Source organism: Gymnogyps californianus, chromosome 2, assembly GCF_018139145.2.
Source record: "Gymnogyps californianus isolate 813 chromosome 2, ASM1813914v2, whole genome shotgun sequence".
Lineage (NCBI taxonomy): Eukaryota > Metazoa > Chordata > Aves > Accipitriformes > Cathartidae > Gymnogyps > Gymnogyps californianus.
The window spans coordinates 71,478,089-71,501,837 of record NC_059472.1 but is presented as its reverse complement, the minus strand read 5'-3'; the positions used below and the strand labels follow the sequence as shown (position 1 = coordinate 71,501,837).

Genomic DNA, 23,749 nt, shown 5'->3' with positions numbered 1-23,749 from the left:
TTTATTTTGCCGTAATTTCTCACCATGCCATAGCATTCTGTGCACATATGACATGGCATGTACAATTTACTAACATGTTGTAATTCCACCCTCCTAAACTCAAATATACTTCAGGGACACGATTCTAGCCTCTGATTAAAAAGCACAGTTCTCCACAAATTCTTCTGAAAACAAACCAAATACTAAAAGTGCTTACAGCTCAACTGAGACATAAAATACATGTAATCTTTCATCAAGTTCTGCCGTTCTTGTAGAAACAATTCTAAACCATCATTACTTTAGTATAAATCTATAAATAAATATTACTAACATCTTGTTGCTATGTCTGAATTGCAAAAAAAACGTATCTGCAATTCCTTTTCAGTTGTAACCTATTAAAATAACTGATCATCTGTGTTTTCATAACAAGTATATTCTCTAGATTGTAGAGTGTCTAGCAAACTAGCTCTTTTTAGGGTATTTTGTGTCTAATATTGTATATTTTTTGGAGAAGGGATATACATGATAATACACTGTCAAGAACATTTTGCCTAATGCAGTTTTGCATTTACTAAAGTTTTTAAAGCTACATTTGTTATTGGAATTCAGTTCTGCAGATACCATGTTTAATAGAACTTGACTAATGTTTTTGTTCAGTTAGCTATCATACCATTTATTAAAATTCTGGTGTTCAAACCCACTGGAGCCATTTCAAAGGCTCCTTTGAGAAAACCAGAATACATTAGTGAGGTAAGTGGAGGATTCTCGAGAAGTACATCTGATATTGGCACATCCATCATCACAAAAAGCTTGGAAAATTTTAAGCTATGCAAAAAGAATCAGCATTTTTTACCACCTTCTGTCACCATAATAACAAATGCAAATGATGGGAATGGACTGAAGATAACATTGATTATCCATTGAGATGGATATTGATTAGCCAGAGAGATCCTGGTAAAATTTGACTCTCAACAAGCACTTGGCCCCAGGCCTGGAGTGTCTGGCTACTAATTTAAAGGTGAGCCCCAGAGCTTTTGAATTGTTCTAATGACACCCCTGCTAGCAGCAGCAAGCTCTATGGGCAAATTTATCAGGGACTGTAATCAGAATTTGTGACTCTTTCTCCCTCACCTCCTGCTTACACTAGCAGGTAGACGTCAGCAAGTAGAGTGTTTGTGCAGGTAGGCTGAGAAAGAGCACCATGCTGCTGGCTTCTGCTTATAGCACCCGCGTCCGCAGAGGGAGATGGGGCCTGAGGGGTTTTCTGGAGAGACCGGCAGGGGCACACACTGCCGGCTCCCACCATGGGACGTCCTTAAGGAGTACTGGTGCCTATATGCAAGTTCTCTGTCCTTTAGATCTTGCACTTTCCCTTGGTCTCAACAGGTGCTATCTACTATGTTGCCTTTGCTTGCACTTTTTCCTCAAAAAGATTGAAGCTACTATTTCTAATTAAAAAAAAAATAAAAAATAAGGTTTTCATTAATGTTAAGGGAGTCATCTTGACTTCCTTCCCTGCTTTCGGGCAGATATGTGGCACTTGGTTCGGTTTACGACCAAGCTAAATCCCTGCAAACCATCCATTGACGTGGAGAAATGTGACTTGAGTCATTTCAAATTTCTTTCCTATATTCCTGTGAGATATACGTCCTCAATGTTTATCCTGATTAGAGTAAATTGGACACTTTCCAAACAATTGCTTACAAACACGTGCTCAGGAACATGTTCAACCATTCAACTCAGCCAGCTACCTTGCACCACTCTGCACAGCAGGTCAGCTCAATGCTGCTAACTACAGTTAACAGGTTATAAATTAATACTTTGTGTCCTACCATGGACATTCCCATAAAGAGTTGATAATGAAATACAAGCAATGTACATCAACCTAAATGCAACTGTAAGTTCATTATATTTGTTTGCATGTTTTCCTCAGTCACTATTTAAAACCAAATCTTAGTGCAGTTCTGATTGACCTTTTTGCAGTGCCCACATCCAGAAGATAAATACTGCTCTCCTGCTTTATGAAGGTGAACATGAGCTTAAAAAGAAAAGAGCTGCGGTTCCCATTTGGAGATATTATGGGTTCCGTTTTCAGGTGCTGGGAATAGCTACTGTTCTGCCAACTAATGTCAATGTTGGTTTTCAGAGTTTAACACAGGCTGGGGAAATAAAATCTGCAGCCACTTTCAAAACCTGTGTTAAACAGCAAAGATACTTATCCTAAATTCAAACAAATAAAAATTTTATGGAACTTGAAAAAGAAAGATGATCCAGATCTCTCAAATCCTAAGAATTTCCTTTAATCATAGGCTATTACTCCTTTGTGGAGTCAAAGTACACTGGCAGATTGCATATTGAATAATGAACAGCAAGTAATCAGTATTATGTACATCTAAGACACAAAGCTGCACAGAGAGACTGTCTAAAACCAGGATTTCATCTGGAATAGGACAAGAATTCCTTAAAGCGAGTAGAGAAAGAGAAAATATTTAGTCTCCGAGTCTCTGAAAAGCACAATTAACATGACTTTAACATACGAGGATTGCTTTAAAGTATCAAGGGACTATTTGAAGGCAACATAAAGAAGACACCAAATAAAATCCATTATAAACAACAATACCACCATACAGACTATGCTGTACGTAGCCCCTCTTGTCAGCAAAACCGTGTACCATTTGAGAGGCATGTGACCAGATAACACGGTCTAGTTAGTATCAGTTGAGTACTTTGAGTCAGAAGAAGAACCAATGGAGCACCACAGAGCATTTCTTAAATTGTAAGATGCAAAATAAACAGTCCTTTCTTTTCTAGATTGCTTGTTCTCTTTTTCTTTTATAAAGGGCTGATGAATTCTTCTAAAGCAAGACAGTGTAGTTCTTGGGAACAGCGGGTACATACATACTTGCTCTAAGCAAACAAAGCAAGCTAGCATATCTTAGCTGTTCTACCTCCTGAGGTGTTTTGATACATACTGATTAGCCCACGGCTAATATTTATGCTAAATAAGGGCCAAGTCTTTGCACTGCTCCCTCTCAGAGACACTAGGTCCTCACTCAATGTTCTGGAAGACTTTGTGCTTCTCTGGAAAAGCATCTGCTGTGTTTAGTCAATCCAGCAGCCAGACATCTCTCTTACTGTGTAAGTACAAATTAACTATGCTTGCCCAGGTATAAATAACTTATATTTAAGGAAGTAGCATTGTTAGGAGCAAACAATCTCTCTAACCTAACGGAAGATAAACTCCACGTAAGAAAAAAATCTTCATCCAGGAGGCTGCTTTGAAGTTGAACCAGCTAAACTGCATTATTTGCCAGTGAGAAAACATGCTGAGAAAACTCTTCTTTTAAGCAAAATATGTTGTAAAGGACAGAAACATCCATGTTTACTTCCAACACAGTCAGCTAAAATCTCATTCTTCAACAATGAACACATTATGGCAAGAGGAGGTTAGAGATAAACTAAATTGAATATAGAGTAATTATATATAATTGTAATTGTACTGGTAATTATTTTTCTTAATTTGAGTCTTTATCAAATGGCTGAAGAAATATTTATAATGTAATTGTTATGCACACTGGCACAATCATAATTCACACTGCAAATACAGGGCATTCTCTAAAGCTTTTCTTAAGAGTCAAGTATAATCAGGGGATTGCAAAACAAAACCAGAAAAACAATGGAGTGAAAACAGAACAATGAGTCAACATTTCATTGGGATAATCTTACAAGGAAGATCATAAAAACGTAATTTATAAAAAAAGCCTGCAAAACTGTCACTAGTATTTAGTCTGAATGTCAACATTTTCTACCAACGCAGGGTTTCTGCAAACAGGATTATTACTGATGCATCTCATATATGCCAAGAAGATCTTATTCTCTTAGGCTGCTGTTATAACGCAATGCTATAAGGGAAAAGACAAACTTTGAACTTTTCAGTCATAAAGAAATTCTCATTTTAAATGGTAATCAAATTGCCAGGATGAAAAGGAATCAAAGTTTTATCACTCTGTTGACTATGTTTTCCCCACAATCAGGGAAGTAACTGAAATAAAAATAATAAGACAGAATGTTGGAAATAGTACAAGGTAACACTGTCTTCTTGGATCTGCCCAGAGACTGTAAGAAGACCCAGCAGGGACCTCAACTTCCAAACCTAATTGGGGCTGTCTAGATATGTACATTATTAAACAAATAGAGAAAACATGACAGACACCATGCCTCACTGAATTTTAGTTGCCTGAGGTTACAGAATCAAGTTAATCTTTGAGTGTAAGATGCTGTCTAAAAATCAATCAGTAACCTAAAGACTGTTCACTTACACTAGGTATATTGAAATTTAAAAACCCCCATAGTTCTAAAATGATACTGCTAACCGTATTTTTTTCTTCCTTTTAGGATTAGGGTTTATTCAAAGGTATATTATAAAGGAGATTATCTTACTTTTACTGTGCAGTTTAGCTTAATGTCATGCAAAGACTGTCAAAAAAGTCTTTTTTTTTTCCTTTTTTTCTGCGAACTGAAACAGATGCCAAAGATATTTTCCCCTATGGAAATCAGACAAATGGTACTGTCATTGCTTTCCTTTTTTCCTGCAGATCTGTAATGCATATAGTAATTATATCACCATGGGATGTCAAATTACTGTGGTATATGAAGCCAGAAAGTCTCTGTTGCAATTGATAACTATATGTTCCAGTACAAATGAAGTTATACTGTGCTTTGTTTTAAATTTAAGAACAAAATTTCATTCCTACAATAAGGCTATTCCCTAGAAATTAAACTTTGTTAGAATTCTAGTTTTGGCTTGGCAAAACTAGACATAATGGTCAAGAAGCAGAAGACAGTGTCTGTATGTCTATTTATTTTCAGTGGAATGCCAGCAAACACTGCCTGATTTAATGGTGTCTAAACCTTGTAAGGCAAGCTTTATAAAGAGAGGTAAACAGATTTCCCAGCTGTAGCAGTTGGCCCAATAAATTAGGTTACTGATGAGCCTTGCCTCACTTGCATTTTAGACTATCGTGACTACAACAACTCCCATGTCCTCAGGGTCTCAGGGGCAAGAATTTGGCTGAACACTTCTGGTTACAGCACCATGTACAGCCTAGACCACAGAAGCAGGCTTAAAACCTGTTACTCCTCTGCTTGTGACATGAAAACAGCTGGGTTCAACGTTTGGGTTTTGGCCTCTTCCCTAAATGAAAACTTTGGATTAGAGAATTTGTCATGTGTTTAGGTTTTCAATGGAAACTGAACGGGCACAAGAACAGTGTAAATAATCTTGTATTAACACTTCAAAAAAGCAATGTATGCCTGGAAAGTTATCAGTTTGAAATTAAGTGATGAATCAGCTATTACAGAAAGAGTTAAGATCCACATCATTATTTATTCTGAGGACAGCATCACTCAAAGACTTTTTGAATCATGAGGAGCCCTAAAACAGTCAAGCCATTACAAGTTTATTGGGTTCATATGCTGATGTCTTCTGTAACATCAGGTTCTTCCAATGTTTTCTAAACCTTAATCTGTAGCTGTAATCAATACGCACCTCAGCACAGCCCAGAGAAAAGGTGAGGAGAAGACATGGCTTCTGTTTTTATTTTCTGTACAGTTAAGTCTACAGACATGCTGACAGCAAGGCAGGGCAAATCGGCCAGTGAAATTAGAAATAGTTAGGAATACAGTATTGTAGCTATTGCTCACCCTCTGACGGTGCACACTGATCAGTCTGTTTGCCAGGTCACTGCCTGAGATGCTGTTCAGCCAGCCAGAATTCAAAGGCAACGGATGTAAGATAGGGCTTATACACAGGACCATGCGGAATTGAAAAATGAACCTGTCACGAGACACAGGGTCCCACACCTCTGTTACTCTGAATATTAGCTACAGGCTTCAATCTCCAGTAGGCTTGGAGGAAGAAAGAGTTCTCAATTTAACTTGGAGAAAAAATATTCATCATGCAATGTGCTGCATCCATCCCTATGGCTTAGATATTGTTTGGTCAGTAATTCCATGAAAAAACTCACTAGTGGCATACTCTCCTTCTTGTTTGTGTGTATACACTTTTCCTTTTCGTACATGTCATTTGCACCTTGAAAATGTGTTGACAGTGCAATTTGTGGACATAAACATAGTGAGTGAATACTACTCTTCCCCCTTCAGGACACCCACACAAGAGCAAATTTGACAGACCTGTCAAGTATTTTCACGCTTTTTCAATATGCCACTACAGATCAAAAAGTATCTGAATGAACCCCATGATTCATTCAGTATTTAATGATGGTTGGGCTTTCCTTGTTACATTCTTTGTGTACCTGAGGAAAAAAAAAGTTTCAGAAATGTAAAACTAATGCATTATTAATCTTTAACTTGGGAAAGCAGCAGAGATAAGAAAAGTTTACTTAAATAAGATGTTCTGCTGAGAATTCTTATGATCATACAAATTTTTAACATTCCTGTGGCCATTTAAATAGCTGAAGGTAGATCTCGTTGGCTGTTGTAACTGCTTCATTAACTACAAAATGATCTCTTCAATATTCACATTCCCTCCTTTAGCTCATAATTTAAATTAACCAGGCTAGGGTAAGGAATCTTCCTTTATCTTTGACTCACAGTCCTGATTGCCAAGCATTTGTGTTCATCAGACAGGAAGGGAGATTAAATGAGAACTTATTCAGTACTCCCTGCATGGGAGAAGTATGTATTAATTTACATTTTCTTGCACCTGGAGAACTGAAATAAAACCCATATTTGCTATACTGTAACCATAGTTATACTGTAAGTTTGATTCATCAAATAATCTGTATTTCTGAAAATTTCATATAGTTGATCTTAAAAGGTAGCACATCCACTAAGGTATGCATACTATCACATTAAGGATTTGGTGACAATGTTAATAGTGTGCAGGTACTAGAGAAATTTTTAGGGAACTCAGAATGAATATATCTACATTCCTATACATATTTCATATAAATGAGCACAGCAGGTGTGTTCATACTGTGGACATTAATCTTAATATACTTTATTCCATAATGGAAGGATTTACAGAAAATATTTAGGATGTCTGCTACAAACTGGCACACTAACAACTTAGGAGACCATTCTCCTTTAACGAGAGAAGCATAGCACAGTTTGATTCACATTTTGTATAGAAGCTGAACACATTCAGATGTCTTCTTGGCTGGAGTTAAAAGTTTTACATCAATTCCTAATGTTTACCTGTGCTCTGTTGTGAACTTACGTAAGCAACACAATTTAAAGAATACAAACATGAAAATGATGAAGGCGCTCAACTTTCTTGGAAATGCAATCATGTTATTAAGATAAAATTGGCTTCATTATATCCTATTATTTAAAACATTTTGCATGCCAAGTCCTTTATCAAGTTCTGGGCAGCCACACCACAGCATTTAGTCCTCACTAAAATTTTAAATTGCACCTTGCATCTCTGTGTGTAAAATTCATTGTAAACCCACCACTTGGTAACAGAGAACAGGAAGAGTTGCAGCTGCATGAAGTTGTTACATCTAGAATGTATACTTACACGCAGTCAAAGCTTGCAGGGAGGAATTTTTCCATAGTTATCTGTCTACTGGTAAATCAACTATGGTTTCTTGCTTACGTGTGTCCTCATATACATTCATATATATAAAATCCCAAATTCTTTAGAAAACGTCAGCTAAAGTGCATGGTCCTGCTTCTTTTTGTTGATCTAATTTAATCATCGCATTCATTAAATGCCAAGAGTGTAATTCTTATGAACAATTAGAGAGGTGGTTTTCCTGCTCATCCCCAATTCTGTAGCAATCTGCCTAGGAAAATCAACTAGAAATGTCTAGATAGAGAATCAATGAGAATTCATGTATTTTTAAAATCAACTTAAATGATTAAAAGGGATTAAATTTGGCATATAGAACGTAATCAAAGGTCTCCTGTTGAGCCCAACATGAGACGAATTGGGCTAACAGGCCTCTACACAGGAGTTCTGTCACTCTCTGCCCAATGAGCTTACGCTACTCTCATTTACTGCGTCACGTTTTTGAAAGCCTGTGAATGCTTTACCTAGGCTTTTAGCACAATAGAGTACAACCTCTCTGGGGCTACACGTGTTGTGCTAGCAAAGGGTCATACTAGAGTAAGTAAAAAAAAAAAAAAATTTTGAAATCTTGAAAGTTATGGTGACATGAAAATGAAAAAAATACTTTGACCTCGCAAACACTACAGCAGCTTCAGTATGAAATTATTAGTTAATACTGAACATTTTTATGCTAACCATGAAAATATGACTAAATATTAAAACTTACACAAAATACAAGTTATATGTAAATTAAAGGAGAATTACGAAGTTTCAACCAAATATTCCATTTTGACTGAAAGATGTCTGCCTTTTACATTAAGAAGTCATCTAAAGTGATGATTTCCCATGAAATATTTGCATTTCATTGAAACAGCAGTCAAAATTTCAACAAATGACTTTAATAATACTTTTCAGAAAGAGCAAGACGTCAAACTTAATAGAGATTCTGGCAACTTCAGAAAATAATTTTTAAAAAGGAAGTGAAACATGATGCTATATGTGGAATATTTAATACCTTCAGAAAGAGGTCCATGTGTTTTCAGTATAGAATGCAGAAACTAAAAACTGCATCCAAAAAATCTGATATCTAATTAATTAGATTAAGGGTAGGAATCTTTGTCAAGCAACATTCCTATACTATTATTCAATGTGACTCTGCAGAACAAGATTTTCCATATAGGAAGAACGGTTTAAGATGAATATGTATTAAAATAGCTGTGAGCAAATATCTGCTCTTGGATAAAAAAGCAAATTTCCAAAAGACAGATTTTGTGTATGACATCTACAAACTTCCAGAAACATCCAGCAAGGTGATTTTTAGGATGTCCACCTGATCTGGCTATACTAATGCAAATCCAGAAATAGAATAGAATAGAATAGAATAGAACAGAACAGAATAGAATAGAATGGAATAGATTAGAATAGACTATTTCAGTTGGAATGGACCTACAACGATCATCTAGTCCAACCGCCTGACCAATTCAGGGCTGACGAAAACTTAAAGCATGTTGTTAAGGGCATTGTCCAAATGCCTCTTAAACACTGACAGGCTTGGGGTGTTGAGCATCTCTCTAGGAAGCCTGTGCCAGTGTTTGACCACCCTCTCAGTAAAGACGTGCCTCCTCATGTCCAGTCTAAACCTCCCCTGGTCCAGCTTTGAACCATTCCCACATGTCCTATCACTGGATAAGATCTCTTCACCAGAGAAGAGACCACCCTCTCTGCTTCCCCTTCTCAGGAAGCTGTAGAGAGCAATGAGGTCGCCCCTCAGCCTCTTTTTCTCCAAACTAGACATGCCCAAAGTCCTCAGCCGCTCCTCACAGAACATTCCTCCCAGCCCTTTCTCCAGCTTTGTTGCCCTCCTCTGGACACATTCAAGGACCTTCACATCCTTCTTGAATTGTGGGGCCCAGAACCACACACAGTACTCAAGGTGAGGCCGCACCAACGCTGAATACAGCAGGATAATCACATCTTTTGACCAGCTGGTTATACTGTGTTTGATGCACCCCAGGATGCGGTTTGCCCTCTTGGCTGCCAGGGCACGCTGCTGAGTCATATTGAGCCTGCTGCCGACCAGCACCCCGAGATCCCTTTCTGCAGGGCTGCTCTCCAGCCACTCCTCTCCCAATTTATACTTATGCCTGGTTACTCAGTCCTAGGTGCAGAATCCAGCATTTCGACTTGTTAAATTTAATCCCATTAATCATTGCCCAATGCTCCATTCTATCTAGATTGCTCTGCAAGGCATCTTGTCCCTCAAGAGAGTTAACAGCACCTTCCAGTTTGGTATCATCAGCAAACTTGCTAATGATGCATTCAACTCCTGCATCCAGATTGTTGATAAATATATTGAACAGGACTGGCCCTAGAATTGAATACTGAGGAACACTGCTGGTGACCGGTCACCAGCCAGATGTAGCCCCATTCACCACAACCCTTTGAGCCCTGCCCTTCAGCCAGTTCTTCACCCAGCGCACCGTGAACCTGCTCATCCCACAGTTGGACAACTTGTCCAGAAGGATGCTGTGAGGGACAGTATCAAAAGCCTTACTAAAATCCAGAAAAACTACATCCACCTGCCTTCGTCCACTAGGCGGGTGACCTTATCATAGAAGGATATCAAATTAGTTAAACAGGACTTTCCCTTTGTGAACCTATGTTGACTGTGCCTGATGATTGCATTATTCTTTAAATGCCTTTCAGTAGTACCCAGTATAATCTTCTCCATAATTTTTCCAGGAACTGAGGTTAGACTAACAGGTCTGTAGTTTCCTGGATTTTGTAGACTGGAATAGCATTGGCTAGCTTCCAGTCAGCAGAGACCTCCCCAGACTCCCAAGACCTTTGGTAGATGACCAAGAGCGGTCCTGCCATAACATCTGCTAGCTCCTTCAGTACTCTGGGATGAATCCCATCAGGCCCATGGACTTGTGAACATTCAGCTGATAATAGCTGGTTCCTTACAATTTCAGTGTCCACAAATGCAAAGTCACTGTTCCCACACTCATGGTCCTCTAACTCGGGGGACCGGGCAGCCCAAGGTCTATCAGCATTAATAAAGACTGAGGCAAAAAACACATTGAATGCCTCCGCTTTTTCTTCATCCCTATTAGTCAGATGACCATCTTCAACAAGTATTGGTCCAATGTTTTCTTTAGACCTCCTCTTGCTGTTAACATACTTAAAAAAGCCCTTGTTATCTGAAACAACACTAGCCAGTTTCAACTCTAATTGAGCTTTGGACTTTCATGTCTTCTCCCTGCATATAGGAACCACAGCTCTGCACTCTTCCTGCGAAGCCTGGCCTTGCTTCCAGAGATCATACAATTTCTTTTTCCTCTTGAGCTCCACGAGGAGCTCCCTGTTCAGCCAAGCTGGTCTTCTGCCACGCTTACTTGATGTACGACAGTGGAATTGCCTGCTCCTGTGCTTCTAAAAAGTGGTTCTTGTAACAGTGAATGGCTAAATATGAGGGGACTGTTTCCTACTCAGATGTGCAATATCCAAAAGAGACAGACAGAGCCACAGATAAGTTTATGATACTCAACAAAACAACACACAGCATCCTTATTTTCTTATACAAACTAAGCTCTAATATTCAGATCATTAGACCCAAAATGCTAATGTCTCACTGCATTACTGGTGCTTTCTAAATTATGCTGGCAGTCAAATCAGCATGAAATCTATTTCTTTAAAAGAAAGAACAGTCTCTTGTGTAAACGTCTGATGTGTAAAACCTTGTTTTGAAAGATTTCTGTCACACAGAGATGTGATTTGAACTATAGTAGAACCGAGTAGTCAAGATGACTCTAGAAAAATGTTACAAATGATTATCAGTAAAAGATTATTAGAGATAACTTAGTGTCCACATATTGGTATTCCACAGTGAAGGATTATATTTCTAATATGCATACACATGCTTTGTTTAATTTGATAAAAGCTCATGCAAGGTTTATTTTATCTTTTATCTTTCTCAAGTCAAAGTCAGAAAATCTAAGGCTAACTGATTCTGGCTCTTTATTTTGATACAGTCCTTCTAAACTAACCCATCATGACGAAATACAGGAAAAATATATATACACAACAAACAAGACCTAAACATAATCTGACATGAACAACATCCTTCTTTAATACTGATGAAGACTTCAAAGCAGCTGCCTTCATTTGTATACTGACAGCAGAATAACTTCCAAAAAAGACACATTTGCTTTTTTAGGAAGGGTTAACTGGGTTACTGTTACTTAGCAATAATTTATTGTTTTGCCCAAGATGACAGACCATGCTAAATCTGTCACTGACAAAAGCAGCGTGCCATTTTTCTCACTTAAACTGGTCATATATTAGTGTAGCTAACTTAAGATCAACCAAGGCACCTCTAATTTAGGCCAAACTAAGTGATAAGAAGAGTTAGATTCATACTAACTGCTCTTTAGCAGTGGATGTTACGAAGAAAATCCATGCAATCTATATTGCTGAACTTACAAACTGTTGGCATCAGCAGCAATCAAAAAAAAAATAAAAGGGCCACTTCAGAGTACTACCTGAAAACACAACTGCAAAATGTCTCCCATAAAGTATGAAATAGGAGACACAGTCCTTTCAGCGTAAGTACTTTCTCTGCTGTAACTCTAAAACTTTTTATCATAAAATTCACCCAAAATAAAGTTATTACAATCATTTGACACAGTTATTAAGCCATAACAGATGTTATTTGATAATATAAATGCCTAGATATGGAAAAAGTAGATTATAATAATGCTAGAGAATCCCTCTGAATTTTTTAATTGAACATGAACAGACTGAAATGTGACAGCCAAGTGTTTAATCAAATCTGAGTATTTCCTGTTTTGGAAACCATTGCTTATATGTGAAAGTCAAGAAAGACTGTAAAACCTTTTTTTCTCAAGAGCATCAATATTTTCCTTTTTCTTCTGAATTAAATCTGTTTGAGAAGCCTGTAGATGTTTCTTTCACGGGTTCCCAAGAGCACAACTACCAGATGCACTCTTGCATATATTTGACTAGTAAGAAGATGGAAAAAAAACCCCAAACTCCATGCTTGTACTTGTAATCTTCAAATACTAGCATGAGTAGTATCATCTAAACATTTAAACTACTGTTTCTCTATATCTCTTTTTTCCCACTAGGAAGCCAGTGACCACTTTTTTAAAAAGTAGCTGTCTGTACCTTAGCTATAATTAAAATATAAAATAATATGGGTATCACATAAGAAGTCACATAATCTGAGTCACTAAATTTAAGATGGTTTTGTGAGTCTTCTGCTATTAACAGACAAAACTTTATGGGCATTTCAGCTTGCTCTCTTGTATTCCGACTTTATTTAGACTGCAAAAATATATCCTTCTCTTAAACGATAAGACTTGTCTCTGATGATACTGACAAGAATAAGTCTGATCAAGAATACCTTTCAAAAAAGATTTCAGAAGCATGATTCTGAGTGGAAGGAAGTCACTGGACTGGAGGTGAAGATCTCTTTCAAAACATCACATATATGGTTGCCACATGATATATGAAGGTGTCTCAGTCTCCTTTTGTGGAGCCTTTATGGTGAGTTCATGGATCTCGAGGGATCCATGCACAACAGGCTGAAAAGCACTGATATTCCCCTCCCCATTGCTTTCATTGCTCTGCATTACTCTGTTTTAAAACCCAACTCAATACTCTTTCCTAAGTCTAAAAGTTGTTCCCCATCACCATTCCTGCAGAGAGGCCTGAGTGGGTGATGCCCACTCTCCTCCCCCCACACCTTCTCCTCTACGCATCCAAAACGGTTCTTGATTTACCCGGCACAAATACCTCGGGTCTGTGTGAAACTCAGCCCCGGGCAGGGAGCTGCGCAGCAGAGCCGGATAGGATTTATGATGCAACAGGTTTCAATGGGAAATGACAAAACTGTTGAAACCGAAATGGTTCAAAATGCAGGGTTTCTGCAGCCAGACAACCTTGCTCCCAGGGTGTCTGTCTCTGGAGATGCGCCCACGGCCTGCTGTGGAGCTGCACTTCCAAAGGCACTGGCTCACCATCAGCTCTAGCAAATGGACTGACGTGGGGTTCACAGCCCCGGTTGCTTTGCTCTACCTGACAACAGAGAGGGCCATAAGGGATTCAGCTCTCATCTGGACATGGGAAATTAAACTTTGTCTTCACAGCCATTAGCAGGCAAGCCCTGACTCCACACAGGGATCCAACACGGTCTGTGTTGTGAAGTCCATGCAGCTGGCAGAGGGCCTGGGCAGTACGGCAGCTGTGCACAGCAGTATCCTGCTGTTTGGACTTATTTACTCCCCAAAACAGAAAGACCTGTGGAAACCACAGATTGCAACGGCTGCTTTGGAGCCCACTGCGGCAGCGTCTGTGCAGAAGACGTGCCAGAAGCTTTGATACATGCTAACGGGAATGGCCCTGACCCAAAACTCGTGACAGCTTCTGACGAGCCATCGCTACCCATTTACAGATCGGAGACACATGAAGAGATGGAGACACTGAGGACATTGAGCCATATTTCTAGAATTTCCCTGCCTGTTGCTAATGGTTCATGAAGAAAACCCCTTCCCAAGGCAGGCCCTCCATCCTGCCTGAAGGAGCCCCCCTCGTGTGGGTGGGTCAGCTCCAGGAGCAGATCCGCCTCTCCTCACGCAGAGCTGCCACCTTCGCAGCAGCAACCTCACATCACCACATCTGGGGCTTGGGGCTGGCACCCTTACAGACATGTTGTTTCAACTTTTCCTCCGTTTTTGTCATCTCCATTCTACTTTTTCTCATTTCTATTAGCTCATGCCTTTCTCCCACTCACATCATCTCATGCTTTAAAAAAATCCCAAAATGGAAAAAATAACCCCCTTGTCATGGTCATTCCCTGCCCTGATGACCTTCTTACCACTTTTGGGCAGCAGAGCTACTATAGCACAAGGAAGGAGCAGGGAAGCCCCCCACCAAAGGTTAGAAAAAGCAGTAATTGCTTTCCTGGGGAAGGAGGGAAGATGTGAGAAGGATTCATCCCTTCTTGGGTGGTCCTGGGGAGGCACAGGGACGTGTCCCATGCAGAGCCAGGCCCGCAGGCAGCACACGCTCCTGCCAGGGCTCGGTGCTTTCTGCACATCTCAGGCTGCACTCTGTAAACCAAGATTAAACTCACTCCAAAGGAGCCAATAAAGTTTCAGTAGTCAGCTCGGAACAATTTCAGCATCACTATGGAAGTATTTAAAACACACACACACATGCCGGAGGACTCGGAGCACATAAAAACTAGGTTAAAATAATGTTAAGTATCTAAATTGACCCCCTGATACTAGTTACAGCTCTTCCGTATGTCTGCTTTAGCTCATGCTTTTGTCTCTAAGACTTCAGGAGTCAAAGAAAGAGCATTATACTAATTATATACTATACCATGGAGTATTTACAGCAATTCCTGTTCCTAAGAACTGCCTGAGGTAAAAAGAGAGAGCAAAAGCTTTAATTCCTGCACTTTGAAGTAAATCAATCCCTTAACATTATCTGAACAGGACTTGTATGTTGTAAATATCGCCTGGGTCAAAAAGCCAGTCTCACCCTTTTACATGCTAATATCAAGATATTCTAAGAACACAGTACAAATGGTGAAGAAAAAAATACGATTTTTATGCCAAACAAGTTACCATTGTTTTTGCTCATGTATCAAACAGGTTAATCAATCACAACTGTAAAATCTACAAAGCACAATAAAAAGTGTACAATAAATCTATCACCAGAAACCAAATGCTGTAAAATCCCAACAGCTGGTGCTAGAAATTCACAAAGCCTCTGGAAGAAGACATAGGGAAAAGGTTTGATTCTAAATTTGAGTATAAGAACTCCCTAGGGTAAAACTATGTCATGACAACTTGCTAGCTACAATGACTGCAAAGATACATCCTAGTTCAGGCAGAATTTTTACTCTTGCCCTGGTTTCAGCTGGGATAGAGTTAATTTTCTTCCTAGTAGCTGGTATAGTGCTGTGTTTTGGATTTAGTAGGAGAATAATGTTGATAACACACTGATGTTCTTAGTTGTTGCTAAGTAGTGTTTATACTAAGTCAAGGATTTTTCAGCTTCTCATGCCCAGCCAGCAAGAAGGCTGGAGGGGCATAAGAAGCTGGGAGGGGACACAGCCAGGACAGCTGACCCAAACTGGCCAAAGGAATATTCCATACCATATGACATCATGCCCAGTACATCAAGTGGGGGACTTGGCCAGGAGGGGCGGATTGCTGCTCAGAAACTAACTGGGCATTGATCGGCGAGTGGTGAGCAATTGCATTGTGCATCACTTGTTTTGTATATTCTAATTATTTTTTTATTATTATTATTATTATCATTATCATTATTTCTTCCTTTCTGTCCTATTACACTGCCTTTATCTCAACCCACAAGTTTTACTTTTTTTTCGATTCTCTCCCGCATCCCACTGGGTGGGGGGAGTGAGCGAGTGGCTGCGTGGTGCTTAGTTGCTGGCTGGGGTTAAACCACGACAACTGTATTTGATCAAAGGCAAAATCAAGTCCTGGTATATAACAGAATTCCTTTCTTTCTGGCTATCATCTCAAAACACTTTATATTTTAAGAAAAAATGCATTTTATAATGAGCTCCAAATTTTTTTCTTTTATTTAAAAATGCATGCATTGTAACTCCCTAGCAATTTATAAGGTTTATTTCATAAGTCAATAATTTGGTGCCAGTCATATACTGGGATGGAGGTGCTTAACAATACAGATCGATGCTTGATGTGATTTACATGAGCCTCTGTGTGCTAGGCATGTGACTACATCAGGCACATGATTACTACTGGCTTTCAATGAGACTTTGGCAATAAAAGAAGAAACATGCTTAGTTTAGTTCAACCTACTTCCAAGTAAGAGAATCCACAGTACAGTTTAAAATTCTTTGCATTTATGTTTTTTATTAGTTTCATTTTGCTGAACATTGCTAAAAAGTGTGCAAGATCCACTACCTCCCCTGCCTGAAAAAAACACCTCCCCCTGTATTTATTTCCATACTGTAGATTGCAGCCTAGCACAAAGACACTCCAGTGTACCTAAAAGTAGTATCTTCCTCAGAGGCAATGTAAATTGCCTGGCATGGATGTCTGTCACACTGTGGCTACATTGCATTGAGGACCATTGATTAGAAGTAGCTTGGGAATCTGTACACTGTAACTGCATCCTGCAATAGACTCAAACATTTAGACGTTAACCAATATGATGCCTATCTTTTTGGCTCATTCCTAGCATTTACAGCTCTAAGCTCTATATGTGACCCACTTCAGATTGGGATTTCCCATCTGTGCAATAGGAAACACCGAGGATGAAAACACAATGCAAATCTTATTTCTCCCTGGGACATAGGGAAGAGCTTACTCAGGAAAGCACCTTCTTCTGTGGCTCTGGACTCTGTAAAACATGGGAGCAGGCACTTCAGGAGCAGAGCAGAAGGTGATTCCTTTTTTTTCCAAAATCTCTGCTGGAAGAGCCCGGTACTTACAGCCGACTTTGTACTCTGGGATGTGTCTGTCTGAACCTCTGCGGGAAGCACTGAACTAGGGTGTTGTATAACCTGGAAGACCCTAACCACCAATCTTCTCCAGCTGTGTAACTAAAAAGAAATGCAACACCAGGTGCTCAAACAAAAGTTCAAGAATAAAGGCTGTCTTCAACAGTGATAGGAGTTTTCAAGGCAAGAGGTTGAGAATATAAACAAGGATGTCCAAGAGTTGTACAAACGAATAGAGGTGGGACTAACTGACTAAAGGAAGCTATCACTGCCAACTGTATTGCCTCCAAGGTTTTACCTACATTGTTGCTTCTCTTTAGGTGACTGCCCACTAATCCAAGTTCACAAACATGGTTTTAAGTGTTTGGTTGTGCTCTACAAGCATTTATCAGAGGCACTGCTTTCAGTTTATCCCAGATTCAGCAATTTAAGGTGAATCCCATGGTGAATCAAGATCAGAAGTGATCCCCACAGGATTCTGTTTGGCTCACTGATTTGCAATTTTCAGTTTATTCTGACTATGCTGAGTTTTTGTGCAATGAAACAACTTCACTATTGAAAAAAATAATCACCTGGAGGATTAGAGTGCAAAATGACATATGAATACCTCCTTAATGGTGGGAGTTAGAAAAAAAATTAAGCAAAACTTTCCTTTGCATCAAATACTGAAGAAGCTGACTAGCTGCAGTGATGGCTAGCAGAAAAACACAGAAAATGTCAGCTGTCACCTTGGATGTCCTGAGAGGTAACAAGACAGACTGCATGAAGCTTTCCAGCAGATACTTACACTTCAGCGGAGAAGGAAAGAGTAACAGGTTACTTGAACCTTCTTATAGTTACTCAGAAAGCAAAAAATCCCCTTTTTTTTTATTTTTCCACAGCGCTTGTTTTGAAAAACAGTTGTAAAAGTTGTCAGAATTAAGTTCTATCAGCTAAATGAAAGGACTTTGTCTGCCTTTCAGACAGGGAGAGCAGCTGTGTGAGAGTCCTACGCAGTTCTGCTCAATGGCCTCCAGCCTCTCACCTCTGCAGGATGGGGTGGCAATGGGGAGTGAGGGGAAGGAAGAGACTTGCTCACCCTCTTGTTGCCTGTTCAGGCTTACGAGTCCCTGTCAGTGGCTGCAGTAAGTCTGTCAGGTGCAGAAGGCAGCCTCATGATGCAAATGCCCATTAGAAATTAGATGAAGACCCCCGTCACTTCCCAAGTATCTCATCTGAAAGTCATCACTGCTGTTTCAAAGGATGTTTGTTCAGGAATTTTATGGATTTGGAAATTCCCCCATAAGTGGTCCTGTTTGGAGATCTCTAAACATGACAAAAATGTGGAAGCAGCATAACAAAATGCTTGAACAAAATGTACTAGTCAACAGGGTGATATTTAAGCCCACTTGGCACATTAAAGTAATCATGGGCAGATGGACAGAGCCCTTGAGTGAGGAGTCAAAGGGCATACGCTAGACTACAAGGTGAGCATGTGCTTAAGTATTGTGCTCTTCTAAACATGGTCCAGTCCTTAGGTGATTTATCAGCACTGTGAAGAGTTTCTATGGAATAAACCAGCACCTGTCACTATATTCTTTCTTTCTATGCTGACAAAAAACATGCACTAATGCTAAAGAGACAACTTCAAGGAGAAGACCAGCTTTTCGCCAAGGGATTCTCGAGCTGCTCCATATCCCCCACCCAGCCTCAGGATTTTGTCTCCAGCTCCAGCTCTTGGGATCCTAGCAATAGCTCTCATCCCTACCTTTCTGCCTCCATTTTCCACTCCTTCCTTCCCTTCCCCTCAGCATGCACAAATTCAGCATGCAACTGAGGATCCAAACCATGTTACTATACACATACCTGCATAGGCATGTGCAGAGTTGTCCCGGTGATCTCTAGCATAGTTCTCCACCATAGTACATGGGTGGGCTCTAATTAAGGACATTTCCTGTAGAACTTAAGGGATCTAACCTTTTATCTGCAGGTCATATATATCAGCCACTGAATCACCTCAAAAATGAAAAGCTATAGCATCAAGAATAAAGAAACCTGCCTTGGTTAAGTACAATGCATCAGAGACTACAAAAGTGTGAGTGCTGCTTTGGTGCTGTCAAATCATTCAAGCAGCAGAGGCAAGAGCCACTAAAACTCATCAGGGACAAAGTCATGCCATCTGGATTTCCAAAGCTTTTGAAAATGCATTTGGAAATGAAAAGCACACAACAGCTAATGCACTAGATACTTCACACTGGTAGACTAAGATGCAGATATCCAATTTACAGATAACACAACAGCTTCTTTTCCCTTAGTCATAAATTGCAGGATGATCAGATTCTGAATAGCACTCCCAGATACAAAAGAAAAATAGGGCATATGATGAATATTTTATCGCTGAATTCTTGCTATACATAATCATATTATTTTATTATCTCATGCTGTGCAGAAAAAAACATGGGAAATGAGGCTAGATTTGTGAATGATAATAATTTGTCAAGCTGTTTGATACAAGGATGAAAATACAATAAACATGATTTTAAAAGTTGAGATAGGAAGACTGGCTACAGCTATGAAATGGGAAAATGTGGAAGTCATTTAAGGGTATTAAAGGAATGTAAAAGAGACTGCGACAGAATAATTTATATAGCAAGAACAACAAAATAAAGTACAAGAAACACTAGCAAAAGCTGTATCCATTAAGACAAAAGGTAACCATTTTGACAGTCCTGGGCAGGAAAGATGAATAAACACCATCTCATTACAGATCTCCACTCAAGTTTCACCTTGACTTAGAAAAAGCCATTTCCTTAGTACACTGCACTTTGATTATGCGTGGACAGGGAATACCTTCTGCTAACAGTATTCAGATACACATATTCTAATCCACTTTTCCAACGGTATTTGTTAGAGTTCAAGTTTCCTTAGGAATTACCACATGAAATGATATGTTTCAGTGTATTCAATCCCAGTGTTAATCCAGCACTGTAAACCAGCTTTTTTTAAAAAACAATTTTAAGAAACCAACCTTTTGAAATCACAAAGACATGTCTAAAGAGAAAATGCAGATGGAACTTGGTAGAGGTGTGCAGAATCAATCACAGAAGCACAGAGGCTGGAAAGGCCCCCTGGGGATCTCAAGTCCAACCTCCTGCCCACAGCATATCCAGCTGGAGCAGTTTGCTCAGGGCCTTCTCCAATTGGGTTTGGACACCTCCAAGGATGGAAGCTCCTTGCTGCAATTTGGCAGGGATAAAACCTGGCTAGAGTTGCTGTTTATATGAGAAATAATGACCCAGGTGTTTCAGTCACTAGCAAAGAAATGGAAATGTGGCCCACAGATAAGGTAATCATACTAGCTTTGGCCACGGTGGCCTGGCATTTCATTTGAAGTGTAGTAGTTCTGTTCCTAACTGCTCTATCTCTGTATTTTATTATCACAAAACCACTTTAAAAAGATAACAAAGCAAAACCCCGTAACATCTGAAAGAAAAAAACCCCAAATTTGGATGATATAGCTTGGCGGACATTGACTAGAGAATTTCAATTTTTTCAAGAAAGTGGTTATCCTCATTCCTGACCTATCTTTGAAAACTTCAAGCCTCTCCAGGTAGGACTTTAAGCCTCCATAGTTCACTAGGGATTACGGACAGCATCAATAATGCTCTAAACATGAACTTTTAAATATTAGGTTTTCAAATAATAACCAAAGGATTAGATGAGGACAAATGTAAGTATTTACCTATGTACAATGACTCAGATTGTCTGCGTGACACTTTGGTGTCTAATGGGAACTAGTATCACATACCTGGGTATCCAGCGGATTTGATTATTTTAGTTAGGTTCCCTCATACCAAGATTAGACATTCTGTACACAGCCTGATTGTGAAATCAAATTGGACAAATTCCTTTGTTTATAACTCTGTAGTAGAAAAACGTTAAAGCAGGCCCTTCTGATCCAGTAAAAAAAGCCCCTGAAAGCAGTGGGAGCGTCAAATACCTGAAAGGCTTATAATTAGTCAACCTCTGAAAACTCCCGAAAAATATACCAGAGGGAGAGCTCCCCTCAAGGTTCCCACATACCTTTCCCCTCTTAATTAAAAAAAGTATAAAAGCAGAACTGAGATCTAAAATGCATTTCAGATATTTTTATCTGCTATGCAATCTCAGGAGCTGTGTGTCAATTACCTTTAGAAAAGCCACTCAGAAATTAGAGCTTGCCCAGGTCAAATTAAAGCAGGTTTGCTCCTTGGCTTGTAGGTGACGCAGGAGCACCCTAGGATCCCATGATTTTTATGCCCTTTCATCCTGACTTTCAGCGAGTGCTGCAATTCAAAGCCTTTTTGGTTTGAAAAACCAGAAACAGAGGTCAGAATGCCAATGTTTCCCTGTTGTTTTTATTTCTAAATTAAAAGATTAACTGGACATTCACTGTACCAATTTCCGTTTCAGAAATAATGCATGGCAAGAGAGCCAGGCTAATGTGGCCAGCCTCTGCATTTACCAGTCCAGAACCAAAACCCCACAGCAGCACTCAGAGCACACACCTAGAAGAGGTGCACACACATGAAGCATCATTATGCATTACTACATGTACAGTGAAAGGTCAGACATTTAAATCATGGGAAATGCTGGACATTGCATGCTGCTGAATACACATCCATAAACAAATGTAAGGCATGAATGGCTTTTTTTATCATTTTTCCTTTTCACCTCTAGCCTCTCACAAGGACATAAATTTAATATTAAATGCGGAACTCAAGCATTTCCTTTGTGCAGATGTATTGGATGTGAGACAGGAAGGACAACCCTTTACTGCATTTGTGTAAGCTGTTGCTGACATGAGGGAAAGAGGCAGAGACCAAGCATCACCAAGAGTGGTGCTTCAATGTGTTAAGGGACTGGGGAAGCTTATCCATTGCCCTGCATTTCCTTATGTGTGTATGTTTGACCTCCTTTAGGTGTCCTCTATTTTCTGTAGGAGAGCTTCACAGCTCAGGGAATAAGAGCGCTACAAATATTTGTCCTAGGTAATTTATCTTACTTCACGTGCTATTCTGATAAAGCTGCTCTTGATAGTAAAGCATGCCACCTTTCCAGTGAAAGACATGGACCTTACTTTCCAGTTTCACTGAGGGTCATTATACTGTGTGATCAACCTTGGCCTGGCTGCTCCAGGTGCAGAGCTTCAAAAACTAATCAGGGTTCCACTGAGGTACCTTAAAGATAAATTAAAAAATGCATGGACTGACCTTTATGTCACTGAATGAAGCCTTATATTTTTACCAGTTGTGACAAACTAGATCATGGAAGGAAGGCAGATATTTCAGATAATGTTCTTTAGATAGGAAAAAAGAATACTAGGAATAAAACAGAGTTAGATGTGAAATACCTACCCAACTGCATAAAGAAGCACAGGTGTCACAGCCCAGTGCATGCACCAACTCTAAGACATTTGTCTGATGCAAATAGTATCAGCAAAAAACCCTGTTTTGTTAAACAAAGCCTTACCTTTCTGCTATAGATTTCCTTGGGAAATAAAAATCCTCTCCTGCGAGGTAGGCAGCTGCAGTTCCACCTCCGAAATAGGTTTTCCTCAAGAGGGGGGCAATCCGGTTGTTTACCAATAACGCTCCTAAACCGGTTGGGAAGCCAAAGATTTTATAGAATGAAATGGGGATAAAGTCAGCTTGGTGAACTCCCAAGTCTAATGGAGAACTGCTCACATACGAAGCTGCATCTAGTAGAACAAACCACTTCCCTGGTATTTTGACGGGGCAGAGCTTTCCAGATTTTATGTCCTGTATCCATGAAAGGGGATATTTGGTACCAGAAAAATTGCTCTGAGCTGGGTAAGAGAAAAGATGAGGTGTTGTGCAGTTTTGTTCTTCAGCTAGTAACCTGTTTTTTTCTGATAACAAGACTTCCTTTGGTTTTATTGGAACAGTCAAGACATTCATTGAGGCAGTTATCCCCCTCATACCCACCACAGATGTGTGGCTGTCAGTTAGGTAACAAAATCGACTGCTGCGTTGCTTTGTGCCTTCAGGTATCCAAGGGAATGCTTCTGCTACCAGTTTAAGTGCAGCTGTGCATCCAGATGTGAAAATGATGGTGTAATCTTCAGCAGTAGTGTGAAAATGTTGCAATATTCTAAAAAATGGAAAAAAAAAATCCAGTTATTTTCTGATCTTTCTATTTTATTGCTGTGTAATATATTTGTTTTTCCTCAGCGTAAATTCTTCTACTCTGACACCTGATATGCATAGAAGTAGACAGGTTTTGCCAAGTAGCACAATAAACTTCAACAAGTGTAACCCAAATCATTTTGCCCACAAGAGACTCTTTGCAATGCTGCAGTGAACGTGGCTGTGTTTTTAAGGATAGAAGCCAATTCTGCCTGGCTCTGAATAGAGTGGTCAGTCTGGTCCCTCAGTGGGATCAGAATCAAGCCTGCATATGATTAAAATGACACTGTCCTTGAGAGAGCCCCGTTTTATTTGCAAACTATTAGGGTTTTTAGTTTACAAAGTATTTGGAGCAGACAGAATATCTTCCAGTTAAAAAAAAAAAAATCCTACTTAAATACTGCACACCCCAGTTAACGATCACAGGATTCAATAGGGAAACCTTAGCATACAGCTTTGCTCCTTGCTTATATTATTAACGATAGAAACAGAAGACAG

The 23,749-nt window shown here is 39.5% G+C and overlaps 1 protein-coding gene across 1 annotated transcript in view; it reads right to left on the bottom strand.

Moving 5' to 3' along the window:
• The window catches only part of MOCOS (molybdenum cofactor sulfurase), a 226,509-nt gene that overhangs the window by 115,664 nt on the left and 87,096 nt on the right, over positions 1–23,749 (bottom strand). Inside the window, exon 4 of the mRNA XM_050892742.1 lies at positions 22,575–23,216. Coding sequence (XP_050748699.1) covers positions 22,575–23,216 — 642 coding nt within the window. The remainder of the gene's footprint in view (positions 1–22,574; positions 23,217–23,749) is intronic.